A 27917-nucleotide genomic window follows, 5' to 3' on the forward strand; every position below is an offset into this window, starting at 1 on the left:
ATGTATGTACACAGTGATTCCATCAGAAGTATAGTGAGTGCAGCTCTGGGGTATAATAGTGGATAGAACTCAGGATCAGTAATGTAATGTAAGTACACAGTGACTCCACTTTTATGGATATTAGTTGTGTATATAAGCTGTAATATAGTGATAGAGAGTGAATGGCAGTCCCTGGGATCTGCTCTGTATGTAGAGGATTTATGTATAATCGCTCCCCGTGCGCTGATCCTTCTGGCGGGGAGGACGGGATACGTGCATAGACTGTAATGTTGTCTCCGGGATTTGCTGGTGCAGGGTTTGGCTCCTCCGGCTCGCAGTAATTTCGGTGAGAGTCTCCCGGCTGATATCGGGGACAGGATCTATGTCAGATATTAATATCCCGCACTTTCTCTCTCATGTTGTTCCATTTATTTTTCTAATTTTACTGCCCAGAACATGAGAGATAATTGCGGTCCTACAATGGGGACATTGTCCCTGATGGACAGGAAAGAGATTGTGATGATGTTTGGGGACAGAGGACGCTGCAAGGACACGAAAACCTGAATACAATAAAAAAGTGTGAAAGGAAAGTGTCTGACTGCAGGTAGACGGGCCAGGGGGGGGGCAGGACATGTGTGGGGGTATAGAGGGGAGTCCCCCCACCAGGTAGAGAGATGACCCCCCTTACCAGATGGAGAGATGACCCCCCAGGTAGACAGATGACCCCCTCCCCCAGGGAGAGAATGCCCCCCCAACCCCACCCCAGTAAAGAGATGACCCCCTCCCCCCCTTGAGGTGGATGAGACCCCCTATGATTCTATTACTTCCGGTGGTATATTCTGTCTCTTCTCACGGTGGTATATTCTGACTCTTATCTTTCTTTTCTTGGTGGTAACTTCTGACTCTTATCTTTCTTCTCTTAGTGGTGTCTTCTGTCTTCTCTCTGTGTGGTTTTCTGTCTCTTCTTTTTGAGGTGTTTTCTGTCTCTTTTTTCGGTAGTATCTTCTCTTATTTCTGTCTTCTATCTCTTCTCTCGGTGGTGTATTCTGTGTCTTCTCTCAGTGGTTTCTTCTTTATCTTCTCCTGGTGGTATATTCTGTGTCTTCTCTCTGTGGTGTCCTCTGTCTCTTCTCTCAGAGGAAACGTCTGTCTTTTCTTTTGGAGGTGTTTTCTGTCTCTTTTTTCAGTAGTATCTTCTCTGATTGCTGTCTATTATCTATTCTCTTGGTGGTTTCTTTTTTATCTTCTCTCAGTGGTAACGTCTGTCTCTTCTTTTGGTGGTATCTTTTCTTATTGCTGTCTTCTATCTCTTCTCTCGGTGGTATATTCTGTCTCTTCTCTCAGTGGTTTCTTCTTTATCTTCTTGTGGTGGTATATTCTGTGTCTTCTCTCTGTGGTGTCCTCTGTCTCTTCTCTTGGTGGTGTCTTCTGTCTCTTCTCTCAGTGGTATAGTCTGTCTCTTCTCTCGGTGGTATCTTTTCTTATTGCTGTCTTCTATCTCTTCTCTCAGTAGTGTCTTCTTTCTCTTCTCTCAGTGGTATCTTCTTTATCTTCTCTCGGTGGTATAGTCTATCTCTTCTCTCAGTGGTATAGTCTATCTCTTCTCTTGGTGGTATAGCCTATCTCTTCTCTCGGTGGTATAGTCTGTATCTTCTCTTGGTATTGTATTATGTGTCTTCTCTTGGTGGTGTCTTCCGTCTGTTCTCTCAGTGGTAACGTCTGTCTCTTCTTTTGGTGGTATCTTTTCTTATTGCTGTCTTCTATCTCTTCTCTCGTGGTGTATTCTGTCTCTTCTCTTGGTGGTATCTTCTTTATCTTCTCTCGGTGGTATAGTCTATCTCTTCTCTCGGTGGTATAGTCTGTCTCTTCTCTTGGTATTGTATTCTGTGTCTTCTCTTGGTGGTGTCTTCTGTCTCTTCTCTCAGTGGTAACGTCTGTCTCTTCTTTTGGTGGTATCTTTTCTTAATGCTGTCTTCTATCTCTTCTCTCGGTGGTGTATTCTGTCTCTTCTCTCGGTGGTATATTCTGTCTCTTCTCTCGGTGGTGTATTCTGTCTCTTCTCTCGGTGGTATCTTCTTTATCTTCTCTCGGTGGTATATTCTTTGTCATCTCTTCTTGGTGGCGTCTTTGATCTTTTTTTTTCGGTGGTCTCTACTGTTTTTCCTGAGGTTCCTATGTTTCTTTTTCCTCAGCTCTGGACGTGGATGGAGGACTTACAGAAGGAGTTGCTGGAGGATGTGTGTGCGGACTCTGTAGACGCCGTCCAGGAGCTCATCAAACAGTTCCAGCAGCAGCAAACAGCCACACTGGATGGGACCCTCAATGTCATAAAGGAGGGAGAAGATCTCATCCAACAACTCAGGTGAGCGCTGATCATGATGGCTGCAGGGGAAAGGATATTTACCTGTACATGCAGAGCAGCCATACCTCAATCAGTATGGAGTCTCAGCAGCCACATGTAAGAGGACAGGGGGGAACCATGTTGTGTAGAGTCGAGTTGTATATGATGAGACGTGGTGCAGAGCTGAGTTGTGTATGATGAGACGTGGTGCAGAGCTGAGTTGTGTATGATGAGACTTGTGGCGCAGAGCTGAGTTGTGTATGATAAGACATGGTGCAGAGCTAAGTTGTGTATGATGAGACTCATGGTGCAGAGATGAGTTGTGTATGATGAGACTCATGGTGCAGAGCTGTGTTGTGTATAATAAGACTTGTGGCGCAGAGCTGAGTTGTGTATGATGAGACTTGTGGTGCAGAGCTGAGTTGTGTATGATGAGACTTGTGGTGCAGAGCTAAGTTGTCTATAAAGAGACTTGTGGTGCAGAGCTGAGTTGTGTATGATGAGACTTTTGGTGCAGAGCTGAGTTGTGTATGATGAGACGTGGTGCTGAGTTGTGTATGAAGAGACTCATGGTGCAGAGCTGAGTTGTGTATGATTAGATTCATGGTGCAGAGCTGAGTTGTGTATGATTAGATTCATGGTGCAGAGCTGAGTTGTGTATGAAGAGACTTGTGGTGCAGAGCTGAGTTGTGTATGATGAGACGTGGTGCAGAGCTGAGTTGTGTATGAAGAGACTTGTGCAGAGCTGAGTTGTGTATGATGAGACTTGTGGTGCAGAGCTGAGTTTTGTATGAAGAGACTTGTGGTACAGAGATGAGTTGTGTATGATGAGATTTGTGGTGCAGAGCTGAGTTGTGTATGATGAGACTTGTGGTTCAGAGATGAGTTGTGTATGAAGAGACTTGTGGTGCAGAGCTGAGTTGTGTATGATGAGACTCGTGGTGCAGAGCTGAGTTGTGTATGAAGAGACTTGTGGTACAGAGCTGAGTTGTGTATGATGAGACTTGTGGTGCAGAGCTGAGTTGTGTATGAAGAGACTTGTGGTGCAGAGCTGAGTTGTGTATGATGAGACTTGTGGTGCAGAGCTGAGTTGTGTATGATGAGACTTTTGGTGCAGAGCTGAGTTGTGTATAATGAGACGTGGTGCTGAGTTGTGTATGAAGAGACTCATGGTGCAGAGCTGAGTTGTGTATGATTAGATTCATGGTGCAGAGCTGAGTTGTGTATGAAGAGACTTGTGGTGCAGAGCTGAGTTGTGTATGATGAGACCTGGTGCAGAGCTGAGTTGTGTATGAAGAGACTTGTGCAGAGCTGAGTTGTGTATGAAGAGACTTGTGGTGCAGAGCTGAGTTGTGTATGATGAGACTTGTGGTGCAGAGCTGAGTTTTGTATGAAGAGACTTGTGGTGCAGAGCTGAGTTGTGTATGATGAGACTTGTGGTTCAGAGATGAGTTGTGTATGAAGAGACTTGTGGTGCAGAGCTGAGTTGTGTATGATGAGACTCGTGGTGCAGAGCTGAGTTGTGTATGATGAGACTCATGGTGCAGAGCTAAGTTGTGTATGATGAGACTCATGGTGCAGAGCTAAGTTGTGTATGATTAGATTCATGGTGCAGAGCTAAGTTGTGTATGATTAGATTCATGGTGCAGAGCTGAGTTGTGTATGATGAGACTCATGGTGCAGAGCTGAGTTGTGTATGAAGAGACTTGTGGTGCAGAGCTGAGTTGTGTATGATGAGACTTGTGGTGCAGAGCTGAGTTGTGTATGATGAGACTTGTGGTGCAGAGCTGAGTTGTGTATGAAGAGACTTGTGGTGCAGAGCTGAGTTGTGTATGATGAGACTTGTGGTGCAGAGCTGAGTTGTGTATGAAGAGACTTGTGGTACAGAGCTGAGTTGTGTATGAAGAGACTCGTGGTGCAGAGCTGAGTTGTGTATGAAGAGACTTGTGGTGCAGAGCTGAGTTGTGTATGATGAGACTGGTGGTGCAGAGCTGAGTTGTATATGATGAGATTCATGGTGCAGAGCTGAGTTGTGTATGAAGAGACTTGTGGTGCAGAGCTGAGTTGTGTATGAAGAGACTTGTAGTGCAGAGCTGAGTTGTGTATGATGAGACTTGTGGTGCAGAGCTGAGTTGTGTATGAAGAGACTTGTAGTGCAGAGCTGAGTTGTGTATGATGAGATTCATGGTGCAGAGCTGAGTTGTGTATGATGAGACTGGTGGTGCAGAGCTGAGTTGTGTATGAAGAGACTTGTAGTGCAGAGCTGAGTTGTGTATGATGAGACTGGTGGTGCAGAGCTGAGTTGTGTTCTGTGCTCTGCAGGGACTCAGCGGTGTCCAGCAATAAAACTCCACACAACAGCTCCATCAGTCACATCGAGTCTGTTCTGCAGCAGCTGGATGAGGCTCAGGTTCAGATGGAAGAATTGTTTCACGAGAGGAAGATAAAGCTGGACATCTTCTTGCAGCTGCGCATATTCGAGCAGTACACGATAGAGGTGGGTCCTGTGACTGACGCCGGTTTTATATACAGATCATTGATCTGTACTTCCCCTTTTGCTCCTTTATTGTCTATATTGTTCTATAGTTTTTGCTTAAATTTTTTAAATATTTTTGATGAAAATGGCCAGAAGCTGCAGGTGTCTGGGTATGAGCTCTGTCCTTAGAGGGTGACATACTATGCTCAAACATCAGGCAGGGCCAGAAGTAGGGGGCAAGGTGATTTCACTGCTTGTGCTTAGTGATCTATCAGCCTGTGATACCTGGGCACTTACATAGGACTGCAGGTCGCATCTATTACATTATCTGTACTCACAAAATTATATCGGGGCACAAATCAATATTAAGCCTTGTTACTATATGATCTAGCGTATAATGTCTGACTGTAGGTGACAGCTGAACTGGACGCCTGGAATGAGGATCTTCTCCGGCAGATGAATGACTTTAACACAGAAGACCTGACCCTTGCGGAGCAGCGGCTGCAACGGCACAAAGAGCGGAAACTAGCCATGAACAACATGACATTCGAAGTGATCCAACAGGGGCAGGACCTTCACCAGTACATCATGGAGGTGCAAGCGTCAGGTAAGTGGCCGTGTATGACTCTTTTTTTCTAGATTGGTGGGTTTGTGGTGTAGATGAGATAGGTTGGTGGTGTTGAGGTGTAAACGAGGTAGGTTGGTGTGGTTGAGGTGTAGATGTGGCAGGTTGGTGTGGTAGAGGTTTTTATGTGGTAGAGGTGCATATGTGGCTGGTTGGTGTGGTAGAGGTTTTTATGTGGCAGGTTGGTGTGGTAGATGTGTATATGTGGCAGGTTGGTGTGGTTGAGGTGTAAATGAGGTAGGTTGGTGTGGTAGAGTTGTAGATGAGGTAGGTTGAGGTGTATATGTGGCAGGTTGGTGTGGTTGAGGTGTTTATGTAGCAGGTTGGTGTGGTAGAGGTGTATATGTGGCAGGGTGGTGTGGTAGAGGTGTATATGTGGCAGGTTGGTGTGGAAGAGGTGTAGATGAGGTAGGTTGGTGTGGTAGAGGTGCATATGTGGCAGGTTGGTGTGGTAGAGGTGTAGATGAGGTAGGTTGGTGTGGTAGAGGTGCATATGTGGCAGGTTGGTGTGGTAGAGGTGTATATGTGGCAGGTTGGTATGGTAGACGTGTATATGTGGCAGGTTGGTATGGTAGATGTGTATATGTGGCAGGTTGGTGTGGTAGAGGTGTAGATGAGGTAGGTTGGTGAGGTTGAGGTGTATATGTGGCCGGTTGGTGTGGTAGAGGTGTATATGTGGCAGGTTGGTGTGGTAGAGGTGCATATGTGGCAGGTTGGTGTGGTAGAGGTATATATGTGGCAGGTTGGTGTGGTAGAGGTATATATGTGGCAGGTTGATGTGGTTGAGGTGTATATGTGGCAGGTTGGTGTAGATGAGGTAGGTTGGTGTGGTAGAGGTGTATATGTGGCAGGTTGGTGTGGTAGAGGTGTATATGTGGCAGGTTGGTGTGGTAGAGGTGTATATGTGGCAGGTTGGTGTGGTAGATTTGTAGATGAGGTAGGTTGGTGATGTTGAGGTGTATATGTAGCAGGTTGGTGTGGTAGAGGTGTATATGTGGCAGGTTGGTGTGGTTGAGGTGTATATGTAGCAGGTTGGTGTGGTAGAGGTGTATATGTGGCAGGTTGGTATGGTAGATGTGTATATGTGGCAGGTTGGTGTGGTAGAGGTGTAGATGAGGTAGGTTGGTGTGGTAGAGGTGCATATGTGGCAGGTTGGTTTGGTAGAGGTATATATGTGGTAGGTTGGTGTGGTGGAGGTGTAGATGAGGTAGGTTGGTGGGGTTGAGGTGTAGATGAGGGAGGTTGGTGTGTTTGAGGTGTAGATAAGGAAGGTTGGTGTGGTTGAGGTGTAGATGTGGCAGGTTGGTGTGGTTGAGGTGTAGATGAGGTAGGTTGGTGTGGTAGAGGTGTATATGTGGCAGGTTGGTGTGGTAGAGGTGCATATGTGGCAGGTTGGTGTGGTAGAGGTGTATATGTGGCAGGTTGGTGTGGTAGAGGTGTATATGTGGCAGGTTGGTGTGGTAGATTTGTAGATGAGGTAGGTTGGTGTGGTTGAGGTGTATATGTAACAGGTTGGTGTGGTAGAGGTGTATATGTGGCAGGGTGGTGTGGTAGAGGTGTAGATGAGGTAGGTTGGTATGGTAGAGGTGCATATGTGGCAGGTTGGTGTGGTAGAGGTGTATATGTGGCAGGTTGGTGTGGTAGAGGTGTATATGTGGCAGGTTGGTGTGGTAGAGGTGTATATGTGGCAGGTTGGTGTGGTAGAGGTGTATATGTGGAAGGTTGGTGTGGTAGATGTGTATATGTGGCAGGTTGGTGTGGTAGAGGTGTAGATGAGGTAGGTTGGTGTGGTAGATGTGTATATGTGGCAGGTTGGTGTGGTAGAGGTGTAGATGAGGTAGGTTGGTGTGGTTGAGGTGTATATGTGGCAGGTTGATGTGGTTGAGGTGTATATGTGGCAGGTTGGTGTGGTAGAGGTGTAGATGAGGTAGGTTGGTGTGGTTGAGGTGTATATGTAGCAGGTTGGTGTGGTAGAGGTGTATATGTGGCAGGTTGGTATAGTAGATGTGTATATGTGGCAGGTTGGTGTGGTAGAGGTGTAGATGAGGTAGGTTGGTGTGGTAGAGGTGCATATGTGGCAGGTTGGTGTGGTAGAGATATATATGTGGCAGGTTGGTGTGGTGGAGGTGTAGATGAGGTAGGTTGGTGGGGTGGAGGTGTAGATGAGGTAGGTTGGTGTGGTTGAGGTGTAGATAAGGAAGGTTGGTGTGGTTGAGGTGTAGATGTGGCAGGTTGGTGTGGTTGAGGTGTAGATGAGGTAGGTTGGTGTGGTTGAGGTGTTAATGGGGCAGGTTGGTGTGGTTTAGGTGTAGATGAGAGGTTCGTGTTGTAGAGGTGTAGATGAGGTAGGTTGGTGTGGTTGAGGTTTAGATGAAGTAGGTTGGTGTGGTTGAGGTGTAGATGAAGTAGGTTGGTGTGGTTGAGGTGTAGATGAGGTAGGTTGGTTTAGATGAGGTAGGTTGGTGTGGTTGAGGTGTAGATGAGGTAGGTTGGTGTGGTTGAGGTGTAGATGAAGTAGGTTGGTGTGGTTTAGGTGTAGATGAGGTAGGTTGGTGTGGTTGAGGTGTAGATGAAGTAGGTTGGTGTGGTTGATGTGTAGATGAGGTAGGTTGGTGTGGTTGAGGTGTAGATGAAGTTGGTTGGTGTGGTTGAGGTGTAGATGAAGTAGGTTGGTGTGGTTGAGGTGTAGATGAGGTAGCTTAGTGTAGATGAGGTAGGTTGGTGTGGTTGAGGTGTAGATGAGGTAGGTTGGTGTGGTTGAGGTGTAGATGAAGTAGGTTGGTGTGGTTGAGGTGTAGATGAGGTAGGTTGGTGTGGTTGAGGTGTAGATGAAGTAGGTTGGTGTGGTTGATGTGTAGATGAGGTAGGTTGGTGTAGATGAGGTAGGTTGGTGTGGTTGAGGTGTAGATGAAGGAGGTAGGTTGGTGTAGATGAGGTAGGTTGGTGTGGTTGAGGTGTAGATGAGGTAGGTTGGTGTGGTTGATGTGTAGATGAGGTAGGTTGGTGTAGATGAGGTAGGTTGGTGTGGTTGAGGTGTAGATGAAGTAGGTTGGTGTGGTTGATGTGTAGATGAGGTAGGTTGGTGTAGATGAGGTAGGTTGGTGTGGTTGAGGTGTAGATGAGGTAGGTTGGTGTGGTCGAGGTGTAGATGAGGTAGGTTGGTGTGGTCGAGGTGTAGATGAGGTAGGTTGGTGTGGTCGAGGTGTAGATGAGGTAGGTTGGTGAGGTTTAGGTGTAGATGAGGTAGGTTGGTGTGGTTGAGGTGTAGATGAAGTAGGTTGGTGTGGTTGATGTGTAGATGAGGTAGGTTGGTGTAAATGAGGTAGGTGTGTGTGGTTGAGGTGTAGATGAGGTTGGTTGGTGAGGTTTAGGTGTAGATGAGGTAGGTTGGTGTGGTTGAGGTGTAGATGAGGTAGGTTGGTGTGGTCGAGGTGTAGATGAGGTAGGTTGGTGTGGTCGAGGTGTAGATGAGGTAGGTTGGTGTGGTCGAGGTGTAGATGAGGTAGGTTGGTGTGATAGACGTGCAGATGCTCTTCTTGGTGGGCTTTGTGATGCTGGACATCTCTGTCCCCACTTCCTTCAGGCATTGAGCTGATCTGTGAGAAGGACATCGACCTCGCCACTCAGGTGCAGGAACTGCTGGAATTTCTCCATGAGAAGCAGCATGAGCTGGACCTGAACGCCGATCAGACCCACAAGCGCCTGGAACAGTGTCTACAGCTGCGCCACCTACAGGCCGAAGTCAAGCAGGTCAGTGCCCCCTGGAGGACTGAGGGTCTTGTGAGGTTATATTATACTATACACCTCAAGCTGGTGCTGTATAACGCAGCAGTACAGAAGCCTCCATCTATTCCTCCATTCCAGTGTTGCCATGCAGGGATCTTGGAGAGTTGGGTGACAACCCCTGTATGACCCAGCCCCCCTGGATTTATATAACCGATTCTGTATCCCTGATGTTTTTTGCATCCTGTGATGATATCTCATCCTCGAGTCTCACTTTATGGTAGGCGGTTGTCAGGGGGCAGTAATGGCTGATGTCGTCTCTCTTCCAGGTGTTGGGATGGATCCGCAATGGAGAGTCCATGCTGAATGCCAGCCTGGTGAACGCCAGCTCCTTGTCTGAGGCCGAGCAGCTCCAGAGGGAACATGAGCAGTTCCAGATGGCGATTGAGGTGACAGGACGGGCAGCATGATGGGCGGGGGAGGCAGTCCTGTAGGGTGATATCCACCTTCCTGCAGACACTGCATTCTTAAAGGGGCAGTCACCAGGAAAGTCTGCAGTTTATAAAAGTGCTGGAGCATTATGGGAGAGCAGCTGATATCAGTCACGTGTTTCTTCTTTCTCCGCTTACCCGGTCCCTTCTCTCCCCCCCACAGTCGCTCTTCCATGCCAGCTCCTTACAGAAGACGCATCAGAGTGCCCTGCAGGTGCAGCAGAAGGCCGAGGCCCTGCTCCAGGCCGGCCACTACGACGCTGACGCCATCCGAGAGTGCGCAGAGAAGGTGGCCATGCACTGGCAGCAGCTGATGCTGAAGATGGAGGACAGGCTGAAGCTGGTCAACGCCTCAGTGGCCTTCTACAAAACCTCCGAACAGGTCAGTGCCCCCAAAATGGGAGGCTTGGGGTCCAATGTATAATACGGGGGGGCCGGGTGTGGTAGATGCCGGGGGTCACAGAATAGAGCCCAACCACACTTGTGCTCCTGGTCTAGGTGTGCAGCGTCCTGGAGAGTCTGGAACAGGAATACCGGAGGGATGAGGACTGGTGCCGAGGACATGATAAACTGGGACCAACAACCACAGAAGTGGATCATGTGATGCCACTAATCAGCAAGCACTTGGAGCAGAAAGAAGCCTTCCTTAAGGTGAGGGGAGGGGCATTATATTCAGGGGCGGAGCCTTGCTGGGCAAGGGCGTGGCTGCTCCTCATGATCTACAAAAGAGAGGGGGAACCTGTCTCCCTCCAGCTGTTTCAGAACTACAAATCCAATCATGCCCAGACAGCCAAAGCGTTGGCATGATGGGAGTTGTAGTTTTGCAGTTGGGCTCCGGTCTATGTCCTAATTTTGCTTCCGCCATGTTATTTGTTTTCAGGCCTGCACATTGGCGAGGAGAAATGCTGAAGTTTTCTTAAAGTACATTCATCGTAACAATGTCAGCATGCCAGGAGTGGCCCCCCACACACGAGGGCCCGAGCAACAGGTCAAAGGTGAGTTACTTCATGTCTTATTGGAGGGGTGAATAGGGGTCAGTGGCGCAGCGGCTGCCGATCCTGTCCTGTTGCTTCCTATATACGACTGTAGGTTCTGCAGCCCGTCACATACAGTATACTGTACTGTACTCGGCCCTACATACAGAGCACGATCCGATCTGGTAATGAACGCAGCGCGGGGCCCGAGTGCCGCTTTTTATTGGATTAGTTGCTGTTAAGCTGCAGAACGGAGGAGATTACTGGTAATGCCCAGGAACGCGCTGCAGATCCTATTTAGGTGTCATAGAGATCGCTGGCAGGATGGGAACCCGGCCCGGGGTGCATGTCTCTCTCATAGATTAGACTACGCTCTCCCGGATTAGACTGCCGGTCAGGGCCTGACAGATCACTGACTGCTGGGGGAAGATTAGACCACTTTCACCCCTGTGTCCAGGTGCTATGTCGGGCACCAGGGGGTATGGATGTTGGGGGGCCTGTGGTTCTGTGTTAGGTAACAGTCTGTGGCCATTTTGCAGCCATCCTCAGCGAACTGCTCCAGAGGGAGAATCGGGTTCTGCACTTCTGGACCCTGAAGAAGAGGCGCCTGGACCAGTGCCAGCAGTACGTGGTGTTCGAGAGAAGCGCCAAGCAGGTAGAGTCATAGAGAGTGTCACCTGTCAGTCCTCACCTGGTGGTGTTTACCTGTGTCCTCCCCGATCATTCATCAGCTGCTGCTCATCACCTGTCAGACCATCCCACATGGTCAGGATAACCCCCCACCCCCAACCATAGATAGCGGGGATTCTCAGCTGCCCCTTCCTGGTAGTTGCTGCCATCTTTTTGTGTTGTCTTGTGCCATCTGCTGGTCACAGACGGTATGACATTAGCAAAATTCAGAGTTAGAGAATTCTATGATAAATCTTTATGGGGTCAGGAAAAGGTTAATGTGATGACTGTGTGAGGGGATCTGGGGTCTTATGTCTCTGTATAATTCTATGTGGGTAATATCATTGTATCATTATCTTTGATTGTATTCCTGTTTCTTTCCATGTATCTCTGTGTGTGGTTGTACCGCCATGTATGGTTATGAGTGATATTGTGTCACTGTATATTGTTCTATTTCTTTGTATTACTGTAAATCTATGTCTATTGTTGTGCTGTGTACAGTTGTATGGCTATGTATTATTGTGTGGCTATATGAAGTTGTATTGCGGTGTACGGCTCTATCGTTGTGTACGGCTGTGTTGCTGTGTGTCCCTGTGTAAAGCTGTATTGATGTGTAGGGTTGTATCACTTTAGGCTGTATTGGTGTCTATAGTTGTATTGCCGTGTGCCGCTGTATCACTTTGTACAGTTGCTTCCCTGTGTATGGCTGTTTATAGCTGTATCTCCGTGTACGGCTGTATCTCTGTGTACGGCTGTATCTCTGTGTACGGCTGTATCTGTGTACGGCTGCATCAATGTGTACGGTTGTATTAATGTGTACGGCTGTGTATGGCTGTGTACGTCTGTATCTCTGTGTACGTCTGTATCTCTGTGTACGTCTGTATCTCTGTACGGATTAATCTCTGTGTACGGATGTATCTCTGTGTACGGCTGTATGGCTGTGTACGGCTGTATGGCTGTGTACGGCTGCATCGCTGTGTATGGCTGTATCACTGTGTATGGCTGTAACGCTGTGTACGGCTGTATCGCTGTGTATGGCTGTAACGCTGTGTACGGCTGTATCGCTGTGTATGGCTGTATCGCTGTGTATGGTTGTATCGCTGTCTATGACTGTATCGCTGTGTACGGCTGTATGGCTGTGTACGGCTGTATGGCTGTGTACGGCTGCATCGCTGTGTATGGCTGTATCGCTGTGTATGGCTGTAACGCTGTGTACGGCTGTATCGCTGTGTATAGCTGTAACGCTGTGTACGGCTGCATCGCTGTGTATGGCTGTATCGCTGTGTATGGCTGTAACGCTGTGTACGGCTGTATCGCTGTGTATAGCTGTAACGCTGTGTACGGCTGTATCGCTGTGTATGGCTGTATCGCTGTGTATGGTTGTATCGTTGTCTATGACTGTATCGCTGTGTATGGCTGTATCGCTGTGTATGGTTGTATCACTGTAGCCTGTATTGGTTTCTATAGTTGTATTGCTGTGTGCAGCTGTTTCCCTGTGTATGGTTGTGTTACTGTGTATCGATGTGTACGGCTGTGTTGCTGTGTATGGCTGTATCGCTGTGTATGGCTGTTTCGCTGTGTACGGCTGTATCGCTGTATCGCTTTGTCCGGCTGTGTTGCTGTGTACGGCTGTATCGCTGTGTAGGGCTGTATAGCTGTGTACGGCTGTATCGCTGTGTTCTGCTTTGTCTGGCTGTATTGCTGTGGACCGCTGTGTATGGCTGTACCGCTGTGTGCGGCTGAATCGCTGTGTACGGCTGTGTCGCTGTGTACGGCTGTGTACTGCTGTATCGCTTTGTCTGGGTGTGTTGCTGTGTATTGCTGTGGACCGCTGTGTATGGCTGTACCGCTGTGTATGGCTGTACCGCTGTGTATGGCTGTACCGCTGTGTATGGCTGTACCGCTGTGTATGGCTGTACCGCTGTGTACAGCTGTATCGCTGTGTATCGCTGTATCGCTTTGTCCGGCTTTCACCATAGCAACATCACAGACATCTACTCACCTGTCACCTCTTTCAGGCTCTGGACTGGATCCAGGAGAATGGAGAACACTTCCTCTCCTCTCACACCAGCACCGGGGACAGCCTGGAGGAGACGCAGGGGCTGCTGAAGGAGTATGAGGACTTCCGCCATCCTGCTAAGGTGAGGATGCCCGCAGATTGAGTGAACCTCTCCATGCAGTGTGAACACCGGTATCCCAAACTGGGGGGAACTTCTGTCCTGGACCTGATGGAAACTGGTTAATGCTCGGCCCCAGGATAAGACCTGTAAGCCCCATAGTTTTCTTGTGCGGTAACTCAGGGGTTACTAGGTGGATCTTGCAAAGGCAGTTATTGGTGTACCCCTCCGGCACTCGTCATGGGGCCTGAGTGGTATATGCCCCTCGGGTCACAAACACACATATGTAATACTGAAGAACCACAGAGTCCAAGTAACTTAAACAGTAGGAACTTTTACTTGAAATCCCTTGACAATACTTGTTAGACTTGTAATACTCTTTTAGACGTCATGGTTTCTAGCAGGTACACTGACGCATACTATAGACTGAATATAGATCACTGCTGTGAGCAGGAACACTGAATAATACTTAAAGGAGAAGTCCGGCCATGGGGAAAAAAATCACGCATCAGGGGCAGGAGGGAACATAAAAAACAACACCATCTCACCTCTTCCTGTATCCCTCCAGCGCTGGATCTCCTCTCCGGGATCTCCAGCAGAGCCGATGTCATGACCCGACTGATGGACAACCCGCTCAGCCAATCAGTGATTGGAGCCACGTCCCACCCCGGTCACTGACTGCTGAGCGCGCTGTCCATCAGCCGGGACAGGCATTTTCCCCAGAGCCCTGACGTCATCACAATTCAGGGGAAATGCCTTCAGGTGGGGGTCCCGGGGCCCCACATGGTGCATTAGAGGCACGGGGAGAGGTAGGCAATACTTGCTTGCTATTTTCTCCCCAGCCACCTGTCATATTTTTAAAATGGCCGGACTTGAAGACTTGAAATACTTAAATCACTGAGGAACACAGGCCCTGCCTAGTGGGTATGCTAGCCAGCGGGATTACCCTATAGGAGCTAGCAGGTTTGCAGAGTTCTCAGCTTTAGGGTCCTATTACACTGAGCGAGATTGTTTATCGTTAACCTGAAATCGTTCACCATATTACACAGAACGATAATCGTTAGTTACAATCGTTATTGCGATCGTTACTGTGATCGTTTATTCCTTCTGATCCCAGAAAAACAATGAACAATGTGCAATTACACTGAACGATTAGTAAAAAAAAAGGGGAACTTGAGTGAACGAACGTGGAATTACAGCGAAGGATTAGCGAACGATTTACGATAATTTTAGGCTCAGATCTAAATAAACGATCAACGACATACGAACAATTTTTCGATTGTTGCCTGCAATTACACAGAAAGATTATTGTTTAAATTCGAACGATTTAACGATTTTTCGCACGATAATCGTCCCGTGTAATGGGGCCCTTAGTTGTGGTTACCTATCTGGACTCTTCAAAGGGGTTATTCAGCATTAGAAAAACATGTCCACTTTCTTCCAGAGACAGGTTGGGTGCTGGTTCTTTTCCATTTAAGTGAATAGAGTTTAATTAAAAACCACACCAGAACTGGAGACAAGAGTGGTGCTGTCTCTGGAAGAAAGTGGCCATGTTTTTCTAATGCTGGATAACCCTTTAAGAAGAAGAATAAGAAGATAGCCCCCCAGCGTGGATAAGTCGTAGGTGTTACTAGCTCAGCATGGCTAGCACTGGAACACTTGATAACAAAACAGGGACACCATCCACTATCGCACTCCCTAGCTAAACTGGTCCTATGGCCTGCCTCCCCCACTATATAAAGACCTAACTTATTGGTGGAGAGGACATAAGAAGGTGTTGTTCACCAATTTTTTTTCTTTCAGATCATTTGGTGCCAAAAAGTGCCAGAGATTTGTAATTTACTTCTGTTTAAAAATCTCCAGTCTTCCGGTACTTATCAGCTGCTGTTTGTAATGCAGGAAGTGGTGTATTCTCTCCAGTCTGACACGGTGCTCTCTGCTGCCACCTCTGTCCATGTCAGGAACTGTCCAGAGCAGCAGCAAATCTCCATAGAAAACCTCTCCTGCTCTGGACAGTTCCTGACATGGACAGAGGTGGCAGCAGAGAGCACTGTGTCAGACTGGAGAGAATACACCACTTCCTGCAGGACATACAGCAGCTGATAAGTACTGGAAGAATGGAGATTTTTTTTAAACAGAAGTAAACTACAAATCTCTGGCCCCAGTTGATTTGAAAGAAAAAAGAAATTTTGGTGAACAACCCCTTTAGTTGAGAAATAAAGGAGGGAAAAACTGTGAAGTACCCTTAACAGGGATTGTTTCTTCCATCTGACCTTGGGCTGTCATGGCGGCAGTGAAGGTCTCGGTGACCTCTCCTCTGGCTCCGCGGTTCCTATAATGATGATTGTGCTGGTTTCCATAGACACAGAGACCATCATGGTGCGATGCCGCCATCACTACATCTCTTCTCTCTCCTGACAGCAAACTAAGGAGAAGGTGCGGCTCCTGATCCAGCTGGCCGACAGCTTTGTGGAGAAAGGACACGTCCACGCCACCGAGCTGAAGAAATGGGTGACCACTGTGAACAAGCATTACCGCGACTTCGCTCTGCGGATGGGGAAATACCAGTGTTCTCTGCAGAGGGCGCTGGGCATCAGCACTGAGGTACGCCACGTACACTAAGGAGGCAATGGCGCCACCTACAGTGACCAATAAGATGGCAGCCAATTTTTTCTGTAGAGCAATGTTGCCTAACCTGTAGCTCCATTGGTTGCGACTGGATGGTAACTTGCCGCCATATTACATCACAGTATACATATATAGTGCAGTCTGGAGGGTATATGATGATATAAGGGATCGGCCATACATCACTCCGCTCAGCTTCTCTATAATTGAAAGCATTGACTTCTATAAAATGGCCATTTGATAAGCGTCACAGTGAGTTGTTCTCTCATCCATAATGCATGGGAAGTGTTGGCAGCCATGTGAGCGCCGCTATAATTATTGAGCGTTCGCATCACATCCCGCCATCTACCAAGCACTAATCTGGCGGTCATCCTGGCTGATAATTCGCTCCCTGGAGTGCGGCGGCAGCTCGGTGGGGCTCCGGCGGCGGATCTTCTAAGACTTTGTCTGACATCAGTGACAGCAAGGGGTGCAGCGGGCCCGTGTATCTGATTACAGAGGGAGAGGAGATGGGATGGGAAGGGGGGAGAGGAGATGGGATGGGGAGGGGGGAGAGGAGATGGGATGGAAAGGGGGGAGAGGAGATGGGATGGGGATGGGGAGAGGAGATGGGATGGGGAGGAGGGAGAGGAGATGGGATGGGGAGGGGGGAGAGAAGATGGGATGGGGAGGGGGGAGAGGAGATGGGATGGGGAGGGGGGAGAGGAGATGGGATGGGTAGGGGGGAGAGGAGATGGGATGGGGAGAGGAGATGGGATGGAGAGGGGGGAGAGGAGATGGGATGGGGAGGGGGGAGAGGAGATGGGATGGGGAGGGGGGAGAGGAGATGGGATGGGGAGGGGGGATGGGGAGGGGGGAGAGGTGATGGGATGGGGAGGGGGGACATGGGATGGGGAGGGGGAGAGGGGAAGGGAAGGGGAGGGAAGAGAAGATGGGAAGGGGAGAAGAGAGGAAAGAAGATGGGATGGGGAGTGCGGATAGGAGATGGCACGGGCAGATGAGATGGGGAGAGGGGATGGGGAGGGGGCAGAGGCTGCAAACACTGCAAATGTCATTCACCAATCCGTCTGTTAACAGGATAATAAAGATCTGGAACTTGACATCGTTCCGGCCATCCTGACCGACCCAGAGGTGAAGTTACGGGACGCCGGCCATGAGGTCAATGAGGAGAAGAGGAAATCAGCCCGAAAAAAGGAGTAAGGGAGAAGGAACCACGCTCGCCTTGATATATACAGCGCTACAGGACTCTGTATACAGGAGCCACAAGCAGTGTCTATTATATCACCAGTATAACACCAGTGTCCAATATAACACCAGTATATTACCAGTGTCCAGTATGACTCCAGTATAAGACCAATGTCCAGTATAACCCTAGTTATATCATATCATATATATATATATCATCCTGGTAACGTTAACCCTTCTTTTTCAGGTTCATAATGGCTGAGCTGCTCCAGACAGAGAAAGCTTATGTCCGAGACCTGCACGAGTGTATGGAGGTATCTGGCAGTCTCTCCTCCTCCAACTCTCTCATATCTTTGATGTTCGTCATCTCCCTTGCCCTCTCATGTTTATTGCACCCCTTTTCTCTCCCTTTTTTTCATGTCTCGGTTGCACCCCGTCTCTCTCTCTCTCATGTCTCGGTTGCATCCTGTCTCTCTCTCATGTCTCGGCATCACCCCGTCTCTCTCCCTCTCTCTCATGTCTCGGTTGCACCCCGTCTCTCTCTCTCTCATGTCTCGGCATCACCCCGTCTCTCTCCTTCTTTCTCTCTCATGTCTCGGTTGCACCTTGTCTCTCTCTCTCATGTCTCGGTTGCACCCTGTCTCTCTCTCATGTCTCGGCATCACCCTGTCTCTCTCTCATGTCTCGGCATCACCCCGTCTCTCTCTCATGTCTTGGCATCACCCCGTCTCTCTCTCATGTCTCGGCATCACCCCGTCTCTCTCTCTCTCTCTCTCTCTCTCTTATGTCTCGGCATCACCCCGTCTCTCTCTCTCTCATGTCTCGGCATCACCCCGTCTCTCTCTCATGTCTCGGCATCACCCCATCTCTCTCTCATGTCTCGGCATCACCCTGTCTCTCTCTCATGTCTCTGCATCACCCCGTCTCTCTCTCATGTCTCGGCATCACCCCGTCTCTCTCTCTCATGTCTCGGCATCACCCCGTCTCTGTCTCATGTCTCGGCATCACCCGTCTCTCTCTCTCTCATATGTCTCGGCATCACCCCGTCTCTCTCTCTCATGTCTCGACATCACCCCGTCTCTCTCTCTCTCTTTCTCTCATGTCTCGGCATCACCCCGTCTCTCTCTCATGTCTCGGCATCACCCGTCTCTCTCTCTCTCTCATATGTCTCGGCATCACCCCGTCTCTCTCTCTCTCTCTCTCATGTCTCGGCATCACCCCGTCTCTCTCTCTTTCTCTCATGTCTCGGCATCACCCCGTCTCTCTCTCATGTCTCGGCATCACTCCGTCTCTCTCTCTCTCTCTCTCATGTCTCGGCATCACCCCGTCTCTCTCTCATGTCTCGGCATCACCCGTCTCTCTCTCTCTCTCATGTCTCGGCATCACCCCGTCTCTCTCTCTCATGTCTCTTCTGTCCCTTTCCTTGCAGACCTACCTGTGGGAGATGACCAGCGGTGTGGAGGAGATCCCCCCTGGGATTGTTAATAAGGAGCACATTATATTTGGGAACATTCAGGAGCTCTACGATTTTCACAACAAGTGAGTGAGGATGGACATGACATTATACAGGGTTATTGGTCACTGACAGCCGCCAGACCGTGATCAGGGGGGAAACATTCAACTTAAAGGGGTTGGCCACTTTATAGTAAAATAGGTCAGTACAAAGTATTAGTAAGTGTACTCACCGTATATACTGACAGCAGATCCCTGTGTACTCACTGTATATACTGACAGCTGCTCTCTGTGTACTCACTGTATATACTGACAGCAGCTCCCTGTGTACTCACTGTATATACTGACAGCAGATCCCTGTGTACTCACCGTATATACTGACAGCAGATCCCTGTGTACTCACTGTATATACTGACAGCAGCTCCCTGTGTACTCACTGTATATACTGACAGCAGCTCCCTGTGTACTCACTGTATATACTGACAGCAGCTCCCTGTACTCACTGTATATACTGACAGCGGCTCCCTGTACTCACTGTATATACTGACAGCAGCTCCCTGTGTACTCACTGTATATACTGACAGCAGATCCCTGTGTACTCACTGTATATACTGACAGCTGCTCCCTGTGTACTCACTGTATATACTGACAGCTGCTCCCTGTGTACTCACTGTATGTACTGACAGCAGATCCCTGTGTACTCACTGTATATACTGACAGCAGATCCCTGTGTACTCACTGTATATACTGACAGCTGCTCCCTGTGTACTCACTGTATAAACTGACAGCAGATCCCTGTGTACTCACTGTATATACTGACAGCAGATCCCTGTGTACTCACTGTATATACTGACAGCAGATCCCTGTGTACTCACTGTATATACTGACAGCAGATCCCTGTGTACTCACTGTATATACTGACAGCAGTTGGGGCTCGGAGGTCCCTGTCTGTTGGTGCGCGGGGTCCTTGTATGGTGGTGCATGGGGGTCCCTGTCTGTTGGTGTGCGGGGGTCCCTGTCTGTTGGTGTGTGGGGGTCCCTGTCTGTTGGTGTGCGGGGGTCCCTGTCTGGTGGTGCGCAGGGATCCCTGTCTGTTGGTGTGCGGGGGTCCCTGTCTGTTGGTGTGCGGGGGTCCCTGTCTGTTGGGGCTCGGGGGTCCCTGTCTGTTGGTGTGCGGGGGTCCCTGTCTGTTGGTGTGCGGGGGTCCCTGTCTGTTGGGGCTCGGGGGTCCCTGTCTGTTGGTGTGTGGGGGTCCCTGTCTGTTGGTGTGCGGGGGTCCCTGTATGTTGGTGCGTGGGGGTCCCTGTCTGTTGGTACGCGGGGTCCTTGTATGGTGGTGCATGGGAGCCCCTGTATGGTGTTGCGCGGGGGTCCCTGTTTGTTGGTGTGCGGGGGTCCCTGTATGGTGGTGCGCAGGGGTCCCTGTCTGTTGGGGCTCGGAGGTCCCTGTCTGTTGGTGTGCGGGGGTCCCTGTATGTTGGTGAGCGGGGGTCCCTGTCTGTTGGTGCGCGGTGGTCCCTTTCTGTTGGTGCGCGGGGTCCTTGTATGGTGGTGCATGGGGGTCCCTGTCTGTTGGGGCTCGGGAGTCCCTGTCTGTTGGTGCGCGGGGGTCCCTGTCTGTTGGTGCGCGGGGTTCCCTGTCTGTTGGTGCGCGGGGTCCTTGTATGGTGGTGCATTGGGGACCCTGTATGGTGGTGCGCGGGAGTCCCTGTCTGTTGGGGCGCGGGGGTCCCTGTCTGTTGGTGCGCAGGGTCCTTGTATGGTGGTGCATGGGTGTCCCTGTATGGTGGTGCGCGGGGGTCCCTGTCTGTTGGTGTGCGGGGGTCCCTGTCTGTTGGTGTGTGGAGGTCCCTGTATGATGGTGTGCGGGGGTCCCTGTCTGTTGGTGTGCGGGGGTCCCTAATAATATCCAGTCCAGACCAGTGCTTCCTATACTGTGAGAGTCCCTGTCTGTTGGTGCGCGGGGTCCTTGTGTGGTGGTGGATATGGGTCACTGTATGGTGGTGCGCGGGGGTCCATGTCTGTTGGTGCGCAGGGGTCTCTGTCTGTTGGTGCGCAGGGTCCTTGTATGGTGGTGCATGGGGGTCCATGTCTGTTGGTGCGCGGGGGTCCATGTCTGTTGGTGCGCGGGGGTCCATGTCTGTTGGTGCGCGGGGGTCCATGTCTGTTGGTGCGCGGGGGTCCATGTCTGTTGGTGCGCGGGGGTTCATGTCTGTTGGTGCGCGGGGGTTCATGTCTGTTGGTGCGCGGTGGTCCATGTCTGTTGGTGCGCGGGGGTCCATGTCTGTTGGTGCGCGGGGTCCATGTCTGTTGGTTCATGGGGGTCTCTGTCTGTTGGTGCGCGGGGGTCCCTGTCTGTTGGTGCGCGGGGGTCCCTGTCTGTTGGTGCGCGGAGTCCTTGTATGGTGGTGCAAGGGGGTCCTTGTATGTTGGTGCGCGGGGGTCCCTGTCTGTTGGTGCGCGGGGTCCTTGTATGGTGGTGCATGGGGGTCCCTGTATGGTGGTGTGCGGGGGTCCATGTCTGTTGGTGCGCAGGGGTCCCTGTCTGTTGGGGCTCGGCGGTCCCTGTCTGATGGTGTGCAGGGGTCCCTGTATGGTGGTGCGCGGAGGTCCCTGTCTGTTGGTGCTCGGGGGTCCCTGTCTGTTGGTGCGCGGGGGTCCCTGTCTGTTGGTGCGCGGGGGTCCATGTCTGTTGGTGCGCGGGGGTCCATGTCTGTTGGTGCGCGGGGGTCCATGTCTGTTGGTGCGCGGGGGTCCATGTCTGTTGGTGCGCGGGGGTCCATGTCTGTTGGTGCGCGGGGATCCATGTCTGTTGGTCGCGGGGGTGCATGTCTGTTGGTGCGCGGGGGTGCATGTCTGTTGGGGCTCGGCGGTCCCTGTCTGATGGTGTGCGGGGGTCCCTGTATGGTGGTGCGCGGGGGTCCCTGTCTGTTGGTGTGCGGGGGTCCCTGTCTGTTGGTGCGCGGGGGTGCATGTCTGTTGGTGCGCGGGGGTCCATGTCTGTTGGTGCGCTTGGGTCCATGTCTGTTGGTGCGCGGGGGTCCATGTCTGTTGGTGCGCGGGGGTCCCTGTCTGTTGGTGCGCGGGGGTGCATGTCTGTTGGTGCGCGGGGTCCATGTCTGTTGGTGCGCGGGGGTCCCTGTCTGTTGGTGCGCGGGGTCCTTGTCCCTCATGTATACTAGGAGATATCACATTCTGTAATTCACAGTTACTGTATATAACTGAGAGGTCATAGGAGGAAGATGTGTGTGTATATACCGTATACTCTATGTAACTTTTTCACCCACAATCCTCTATGCTTCTCCTCAGCATCTTCTTAAAGGAGTTAGAGAAATACGAGCAGCTTCCGGAGGATGTCGGACATTGTTTTGTCACCTGGGTAAGTAGAATGTGATTGTCAATGGAATATGGGAGCTGTATGAGGTGAGTGATGCTGGGATATAGGAGCTGTATGAGGTCACTGATGCTGGGATATAGGAGCTGTATGAGGTCAGTGATGCTGGGATATAGGAGCTGTATGAGGTCAGTGATGCTGGGATATAGGAGCTGTATGAGGTCAGTGATGCTGGGATATAGGAGCTGTATGAGGTCACTGATGCTGGGATATAGGTACTGTATGAGGTGAGTGATGCTGGGATATAGGAGCTGTGTGAGGTCAGTGATGCTGGGATATAGGAGCTGTATGAGGTCAATGATGCTGGGATATAGGAGCTGTATGAGGTCACTGATGCTGGGATATAGGTACTGTATGAGGTGAGTGATGCTGGGATATAGGAGCTGTATGAGGTCACTGATGCTGGGATATAGGAGCTGTATGAGGTCAGTGATGCTGGGATATAGGAGCTGTATGAGGTCAGTGATGCTGGGATATAGGAGCTGTATGAGGTCAGTGATGCTGGGATATAGGAGCTGTATGAGGTCACTGATGCTGGGATATAGGAGCTGTATGAGGTCAGTGATGCTGGGCTATAGGAGCTGCATGAGGTGAGTGATGCTGGGATATAGGAGCTGTATGAGGTCAGTGATGCTGGGATATAGGAGCTGTATGAGGTGAGTGATGCTGGGATATAGGAGCTGTATGAGGTCAGTGATGCTGGGATATAGGAGCTGTATGAGGTCACTGATGCTGGGATATAGGTGCTGTATGAGGTGAGTGATGCTGGGATATAGGAGCTGTATGAGGTCACTGATGCTGGGATATAGGAGCTGTATGAGGTCACTGATGCTGGGATATAGGAGCTGTATGAGGTCAGTGATGCTGGGATATAGGAGCTGTATGAGGTCACTGATGCTGGGATGTAGGAGCTGTATGAGGTCACTGATGCTGGGATATAGGAGCTGTATGAGGTCACTGATGCTGGGATGTAGGAGCTGTATGAGGTCAGTGATGCTGGGATATAGGAGCTGTATGAGGTCAGTGATGCTGGGATGTAGGAGCTGTATGAGGTCACTGATGCTGGGATATAGGAGCTGTATGAGGTCACTGATGCTGGGATATAGGAGCTGTATGAGGTCACTGATGCTGGGATGTAGGAGCTGTATGAGGTGAGTGATGCTGGGATATAGGAGCTGTATGAGGTGAGTGATGCTGGGATATAGGAGCTGTATGAGGTGAGTGATGCTGGGATATAGGAGCTGTATGAGGTCAGTGATGCTGGGATATAGGAGCTGTATGAGGTCACTGATGCTGGGATATAGGAGCTGTATGAGGTCAGTGATGCTGGGATATAGGAGCTGTATGAGGTCACTGATGCTGGGATATAGGAGCTGTATGAGGTCAGTGATGCTGGGATATAGGAGCTGTATGAGGTCAGTGATGCTGGGATGTAGGAGCTGTATGAGGTCACTGATGCTGGGATATAGGAGCTGTATGAGGTCACTGATGCTGGGATATAGGAGCTGTATGAGGTCACTGATGCTGGGATGTAGGAGCTGTATGAGGTCACTGATGCTGGGATATAGGAGCTGTAAGAGGTGAGTGATGCTGGGATGTAGGAGCTGTATGAGGTGAGTGATGCTGGGATATAGGAGTTGTATGAGGTGAGTGATGCTGGGATATAGGAGCTGTATGAGGTCAGTGATGCTGGGATATAGGAGCTGTATGAGGTCAGTGATGGATTCTTTTTTTTTTTTAGGCTGACAAGTTCCAGATGTATGTGACGTACTGTAAGAACAAGCCGGACTCCAGTCAGCTGATTCTGGAACATGCCGGAGCCTTCTTTGATGTAAGTGTGGTCAGGTGAGCTCAGAGAACATGGCGACGTTCTGCTTCTCCTGCTCATCACCTCAATTCTTTATTTTACAGGAGATCCAGCAAAGACACGGACTGGCCAACTCCATCTCGTCCTATCTCATCAAACCCGTGCAGAGGATCACCAAGTATCAGCTGCTGCTCAAGGTAAAGTGGGGACAGTGCTGACATCCCCCCTTCCACAACAGGGTCAAGTGCGGATCCCGCTTTGACAGGGGATAGTGCAGACCCCCCCCCCCTTTGACAGGGGACAGTGCAGACCCCCTTCCCCCTCTGACAGGGGACAGTGCAGACCCCCTCCCCCCCTCTGACAGGGGACAGTGCAGACACACCTATCCCCCGACATAGGCATGATGGAACAGCAGAATAGTGAGTGCAGCTCTGAAGGATTGGACACAATGTAGCAGCAGAATAGTTCAGCTCTGGGGTGACAGGAGTATGGTTGATCTGAAGAGCTCTGCAAGAGCGCTGCATTGTTTGAAGGGTAACTCTGTATAGGGATGGCCCTCCAGCTGTTGTGAAACTACAATTCCCATCATGCCTGGACAGAGTTTTGCTCCAGGTGGAGGTGCCCTGTCCCTGCTGTGTAGCATCTGCTTTCTGCCCCTCCCGGATGGCTGTCTCCCTATGGTTCCCTGTGTTCTGCAGCTTTGTATGTGTTACATTGTATAGATGGGATAAATATTTACAGCGCTCGGCTCGGTATAGATATCCTGGTGGGATCCTCCTCACATTCCCGGATCTTGGTTTCTCCCCCTCAGGAGCTTCTGACCTGCTGCGAGGAGGGTAAAGGCGAAATCAAGGACGGCCTGGAGGTGATGCTCAGCGTGCCAAAGAGAGCCAACGACGCCATGCACGTCAGCATGCTGGAAGGTGAACTACAGAGCTCAGCACTACCTGCCCCAATCCACCAGCCACAGCCTGACACGGATCACATGACCCCTGTGATCTCATCGCTATCTCTGTCTGTTATCTTTAAGGGTTTGACGAGAACCTGGACGTTCAGGGCGAGCTGATCCTCCAGGATTCCTTCCAAGTCTGGGACCCCAAATCTTTGATCCGCAAGGGGCGGGACCGGCACCTTTTCCTGTTCGAGATCTCTCTGGTGTTCAGCAAAGAGATAAAAGACTCGACGGGACACACAAAATATGTTTACAAGAACAAGCTGCTGGTAAGATGCAGGCCGATCTGACGGGGGTGGGGTGTAATTTAAAGCGACTCTGTACCCACAATCTGCCCCCCCCCCCCCCCCAAACCACTTGTACCTTCGGATAGCTGCTTTTAATCCAAGATCTGTCCTGGGGTCCGTTCGGCAGGTGATGCAGTTATTGTCCTAAAAAACAACTCTTAAATTTGCAGCCCGGTGCCAAACAGGAGTATCTGTGCCCGAACTTTGCACCACCCCTCCGTCCCTCCTCCCTACCCTCTTTATCATTAGGAATGCTCCAGGCAGATTGCCTCCTATTCCCCACCTGTGGCAGCACAGCACATGGGCTGGATCGTTAAGCACCTGTGCAATGTTCAGCTTGGAGAAAATTCTCCAGTGGCATTCCTAATGCTGAAGAGGGTGGGAAGGAGGAACTGAGGGGTGGTGCAAAGCTAGGGCACAGATACTCCCGTTTGGCACGGGGCTGCAAATTTAAGAGTTGTTTTTTAGGACAATATCTGCATCATCTGCCGAACGGACCCCAGGACAGATCTTGGATTAAAAGCAGCTATCTGAAGGTACAAGATCAATAGGTACAACATCCATAAGCCTGATCACTGCTCACAGCTGAGGGTTTGTTACATTTGTATCTAGTCTAGAGATCCCGAAATCCAGAATGATACTTTTTACTTGCACTGATACATTGTAACAAACTATGTTTCGCATCGTCCACAGCGATTCCCCTGTGACTGCCCCTCCGCTTTGTGAGGCTCCATTCACACTGCGCATTCTTATGTGTCAGTAGTGGTGATGCCTGGTACGGATATTTTCCATTATTTTTAGCACATGATTTGGTGATGTGGCGACTCCTTAGCCACACCCACTATTAGACCATTGATTGGATGTTACTTTGATGTAATAAACATGGCACACTTTTCTGTCTCCGCCCCCAGCCCCATCTTGCACTTTCAGTGTCCCCTCTGTCACTTTCCCCCATTGTGATTATCCTCCTCCATCTTTCTTTCAGACCTCGGAGCTGGGGGTGACGGAGCACGTCGAGGGGGACTCTTGTAAGTTCGCCTTGTGGTCGGGTCGCACGCCGTCCTCCGATAATAAAACCGTGCTAAAGGTTTGTTATCTGTGAAATCTGATTCTTTCTTGAAAGATTTTTCTTTACTTTGTTTGAGATCTGGTTCTCATACTCCAGTCACATCCAAAGCTGCAGTCACAATCTAGCTACTTCCCCAGATCTAACTCTCCATGTGACCATCCTTCCCACCAGATATCAGAGACATTAGAGTGCAAATAAAAGCTTAGGGCTGGCCAATTCCAGGTGATAGGGAGCAGAACTGTGAGCGCAGCTCTGGATGTGACTGCAGTATAAAATATTATGAAGTGAAGCTCTGGGTGTGACAAGTATAAAATGTAATGGAAATGCAGAAGTAGGCTGCTCTGGATTTGACTGGAGTATAAATGTAAGGATTTGCAGAATTGTGAGTGCTGCTCTGGGTGTGATTGGAGTATAAATGTAAGGATATGATTGCAGTATGATACATGATGGAAGTGCAGAATTAGGAGGTGACTGAAGTATTAGACCTGATGTAACAGAAGATGAGTGTGCTGCAGTGTTACTCATCATAATGTAAAAGATGCAAGCTCTGGTGTAGAAGTGCCGCACAGCAGAAAGTTTACAGATTGTGGCAACACCTTGAGCGCTGCTCTGAGGCTCTGAGCGTCAGGTGAGCAGCTGCCTCTCTTTTGGCATCACATTCTCTATGTCTGCAGGCGTCAAGTTTAGAAGTAAAACAGGAGTGGATCAAAAACATCCGAGAGGTGATCCAGGAGCGGATGATCCACCTGAAAGGAGCCTTAAAGGAGCCGATCCAACCGCCGAAGACCCCGGCCAAGCAGAGGAACAACAGCAAGAGGTGAGAGAGTGTGACAGCTGGGGACAGACGTAACGAATTTGTGGTACTAGAAGTCTCAGCATACTGGGCTCAGACCATCAGAACTGCTGCCCATACGTAGCTTATCACAGGGATCGTCATGACTGCTAATTAGCTCCACCACTACAGCGCCACCCTGTGGTCAGGGAGATACAAGGGCTGCCTGTGAGTCCACAAAGTGGGTGGCAGCGTCTGGTGCAGGGTGCTGGCTGAAAAAGTGACAAACAGGACATTTTCCACATTTGTTATATGGGGCGGGCTTTATGCAAAAGGAGGTGGAGCCAAAGTCGCACAAAAAAATGCACCTGAATCTGGCTTAAAATTTTGGTCAACTTTAAGCCAAGTAATATGGGGTGTAAACTACCAGTAGACAGTCTCTAAGTCTGTACATTTAGTGTAAGCTTACAGTTTACAGTAAATGTGGGCCAATGTTTGTGCTTTCTTCTTGCAGGGATGGACTGGAAGATCTGGACAGTCAGGGTGACGGCAGCAGCCAGCCCGACACCATCTCCATCGCCTCCCGGACGTCACAGAACACTGTAGATAGCGACAAGGTAAGACCTCACCAATACAGAACCTGAAACCTGCACATCGTAACTCCTCCATGTGGGGGCGCCCTACACTGACAAACATGAGAGCACAGCTAGTGACACCCCCCCCCCCCACTGACTGGAGGCGGCTCCAGTCAGTGGGGAACAGGCAGGGGGACATCGGGGAGCCTGGACAGGTAGAGTACAAACACACACAGCAGATACGCAGCAGATTTGATACTGTGTTCAGTTATTTAGATCTAATCTGCTGCGTATCTGCTGCGTATCACAGCAGTAAATACGCTGCGTATAAGCCGTGTGTGTTTGTACACGTAAGTATACATCTTTATTATTTTCTATATAAAGCAAGGGGGGTGGGAAAGAGG

General features: G+C 50.0%; 1 protein-coding gene across 6 annotated transcripts in view; it reads left to right on the top strand.

Annotated features, from left to right (window-relative positions):
- KALRN (kalirin RhoGEF kinase) overlaps positions 1-27917 on the top strand; it is a 237598-nt gene that overhangs the window by 124549 nt on the left and 85132 nt on the right. For all 6 annotated transcript variants that reach the window (XM_069982465.1, XM_069982466.1, XM_069982467.1 and 3 more), the window contains exons 12-33: positions 2172-2341; positions 4643-4817; positions 5208-5403; positions 9005-9171; positions 9474-9593; positions 9799-10017; positions 10134-10286; positions 10516-10630; positions 11149-11264; positions 13297-13419; positions 15817-15999; positions 17098-17216; positions 17453-17519; positions 18635-18744; positions 21967-22036; positions 23793-23882; positions 23963-24055; positions 24670-24781; positions 24889-25079; positions 26083-26184; positions 26841-26983; positions 27453-27555. In XM_069982465.1, coding sequence (XP_069838566.1) covers positions 2172-2341; positions 4643-4817; positions 5208-5403; positions 9005-9171; positions 9474-9593; positions 9799-10017; positions 10134-10286; positions 10516-10630; positions 11149-11264; positions 13297-13419; positions 15817-15999; positions 17098-17216; positions 17453-17519; positions 18635-18744; positions 21967-22036; positions 23793-23882; positions 23963-24055; positions 24670-24781; positions 24889-25079; positions 26083-26184; positions 26841-26983; positions 27453-27555 — 2937 coding nt within the window. The remainder of the gene's footprint in view (positions 1-2171; positions 2342-4642; positions 4818-5207; positions 5404-9004; positions 9172-9473; positions 9594-9798; positions 10018-10133; positions 10287-10515; positions 10631-11148; positions 11265-13296; positions 13420-15816; positions 16000-17097; positions 17217-17452; positions 17520-18634; positions 18745-21966; positions 22037-23792; positions 23883-23962; positions 24056-24669; positions 24782-24888; positions 25080-26082; positions 26185-26840; positions 26984-27452; positions 27556-27917) is intronic.

This window comes from Dendropsophus ebraccatus, chromosome 9 (assembly GCF_027789765.1).
Source record: "Dendropsophus ebraccatus isolate aDenEbr1 chromosome 9, aDenEbr1.pat, whole genome shotgun sequence".
Classification (NCBI taxonomy): Eukaryota; Metazoa; Chordata; class Amphibia; order Anura; family Hylidae; genus Dendropsophus; species Dendropsophus ebraccatus.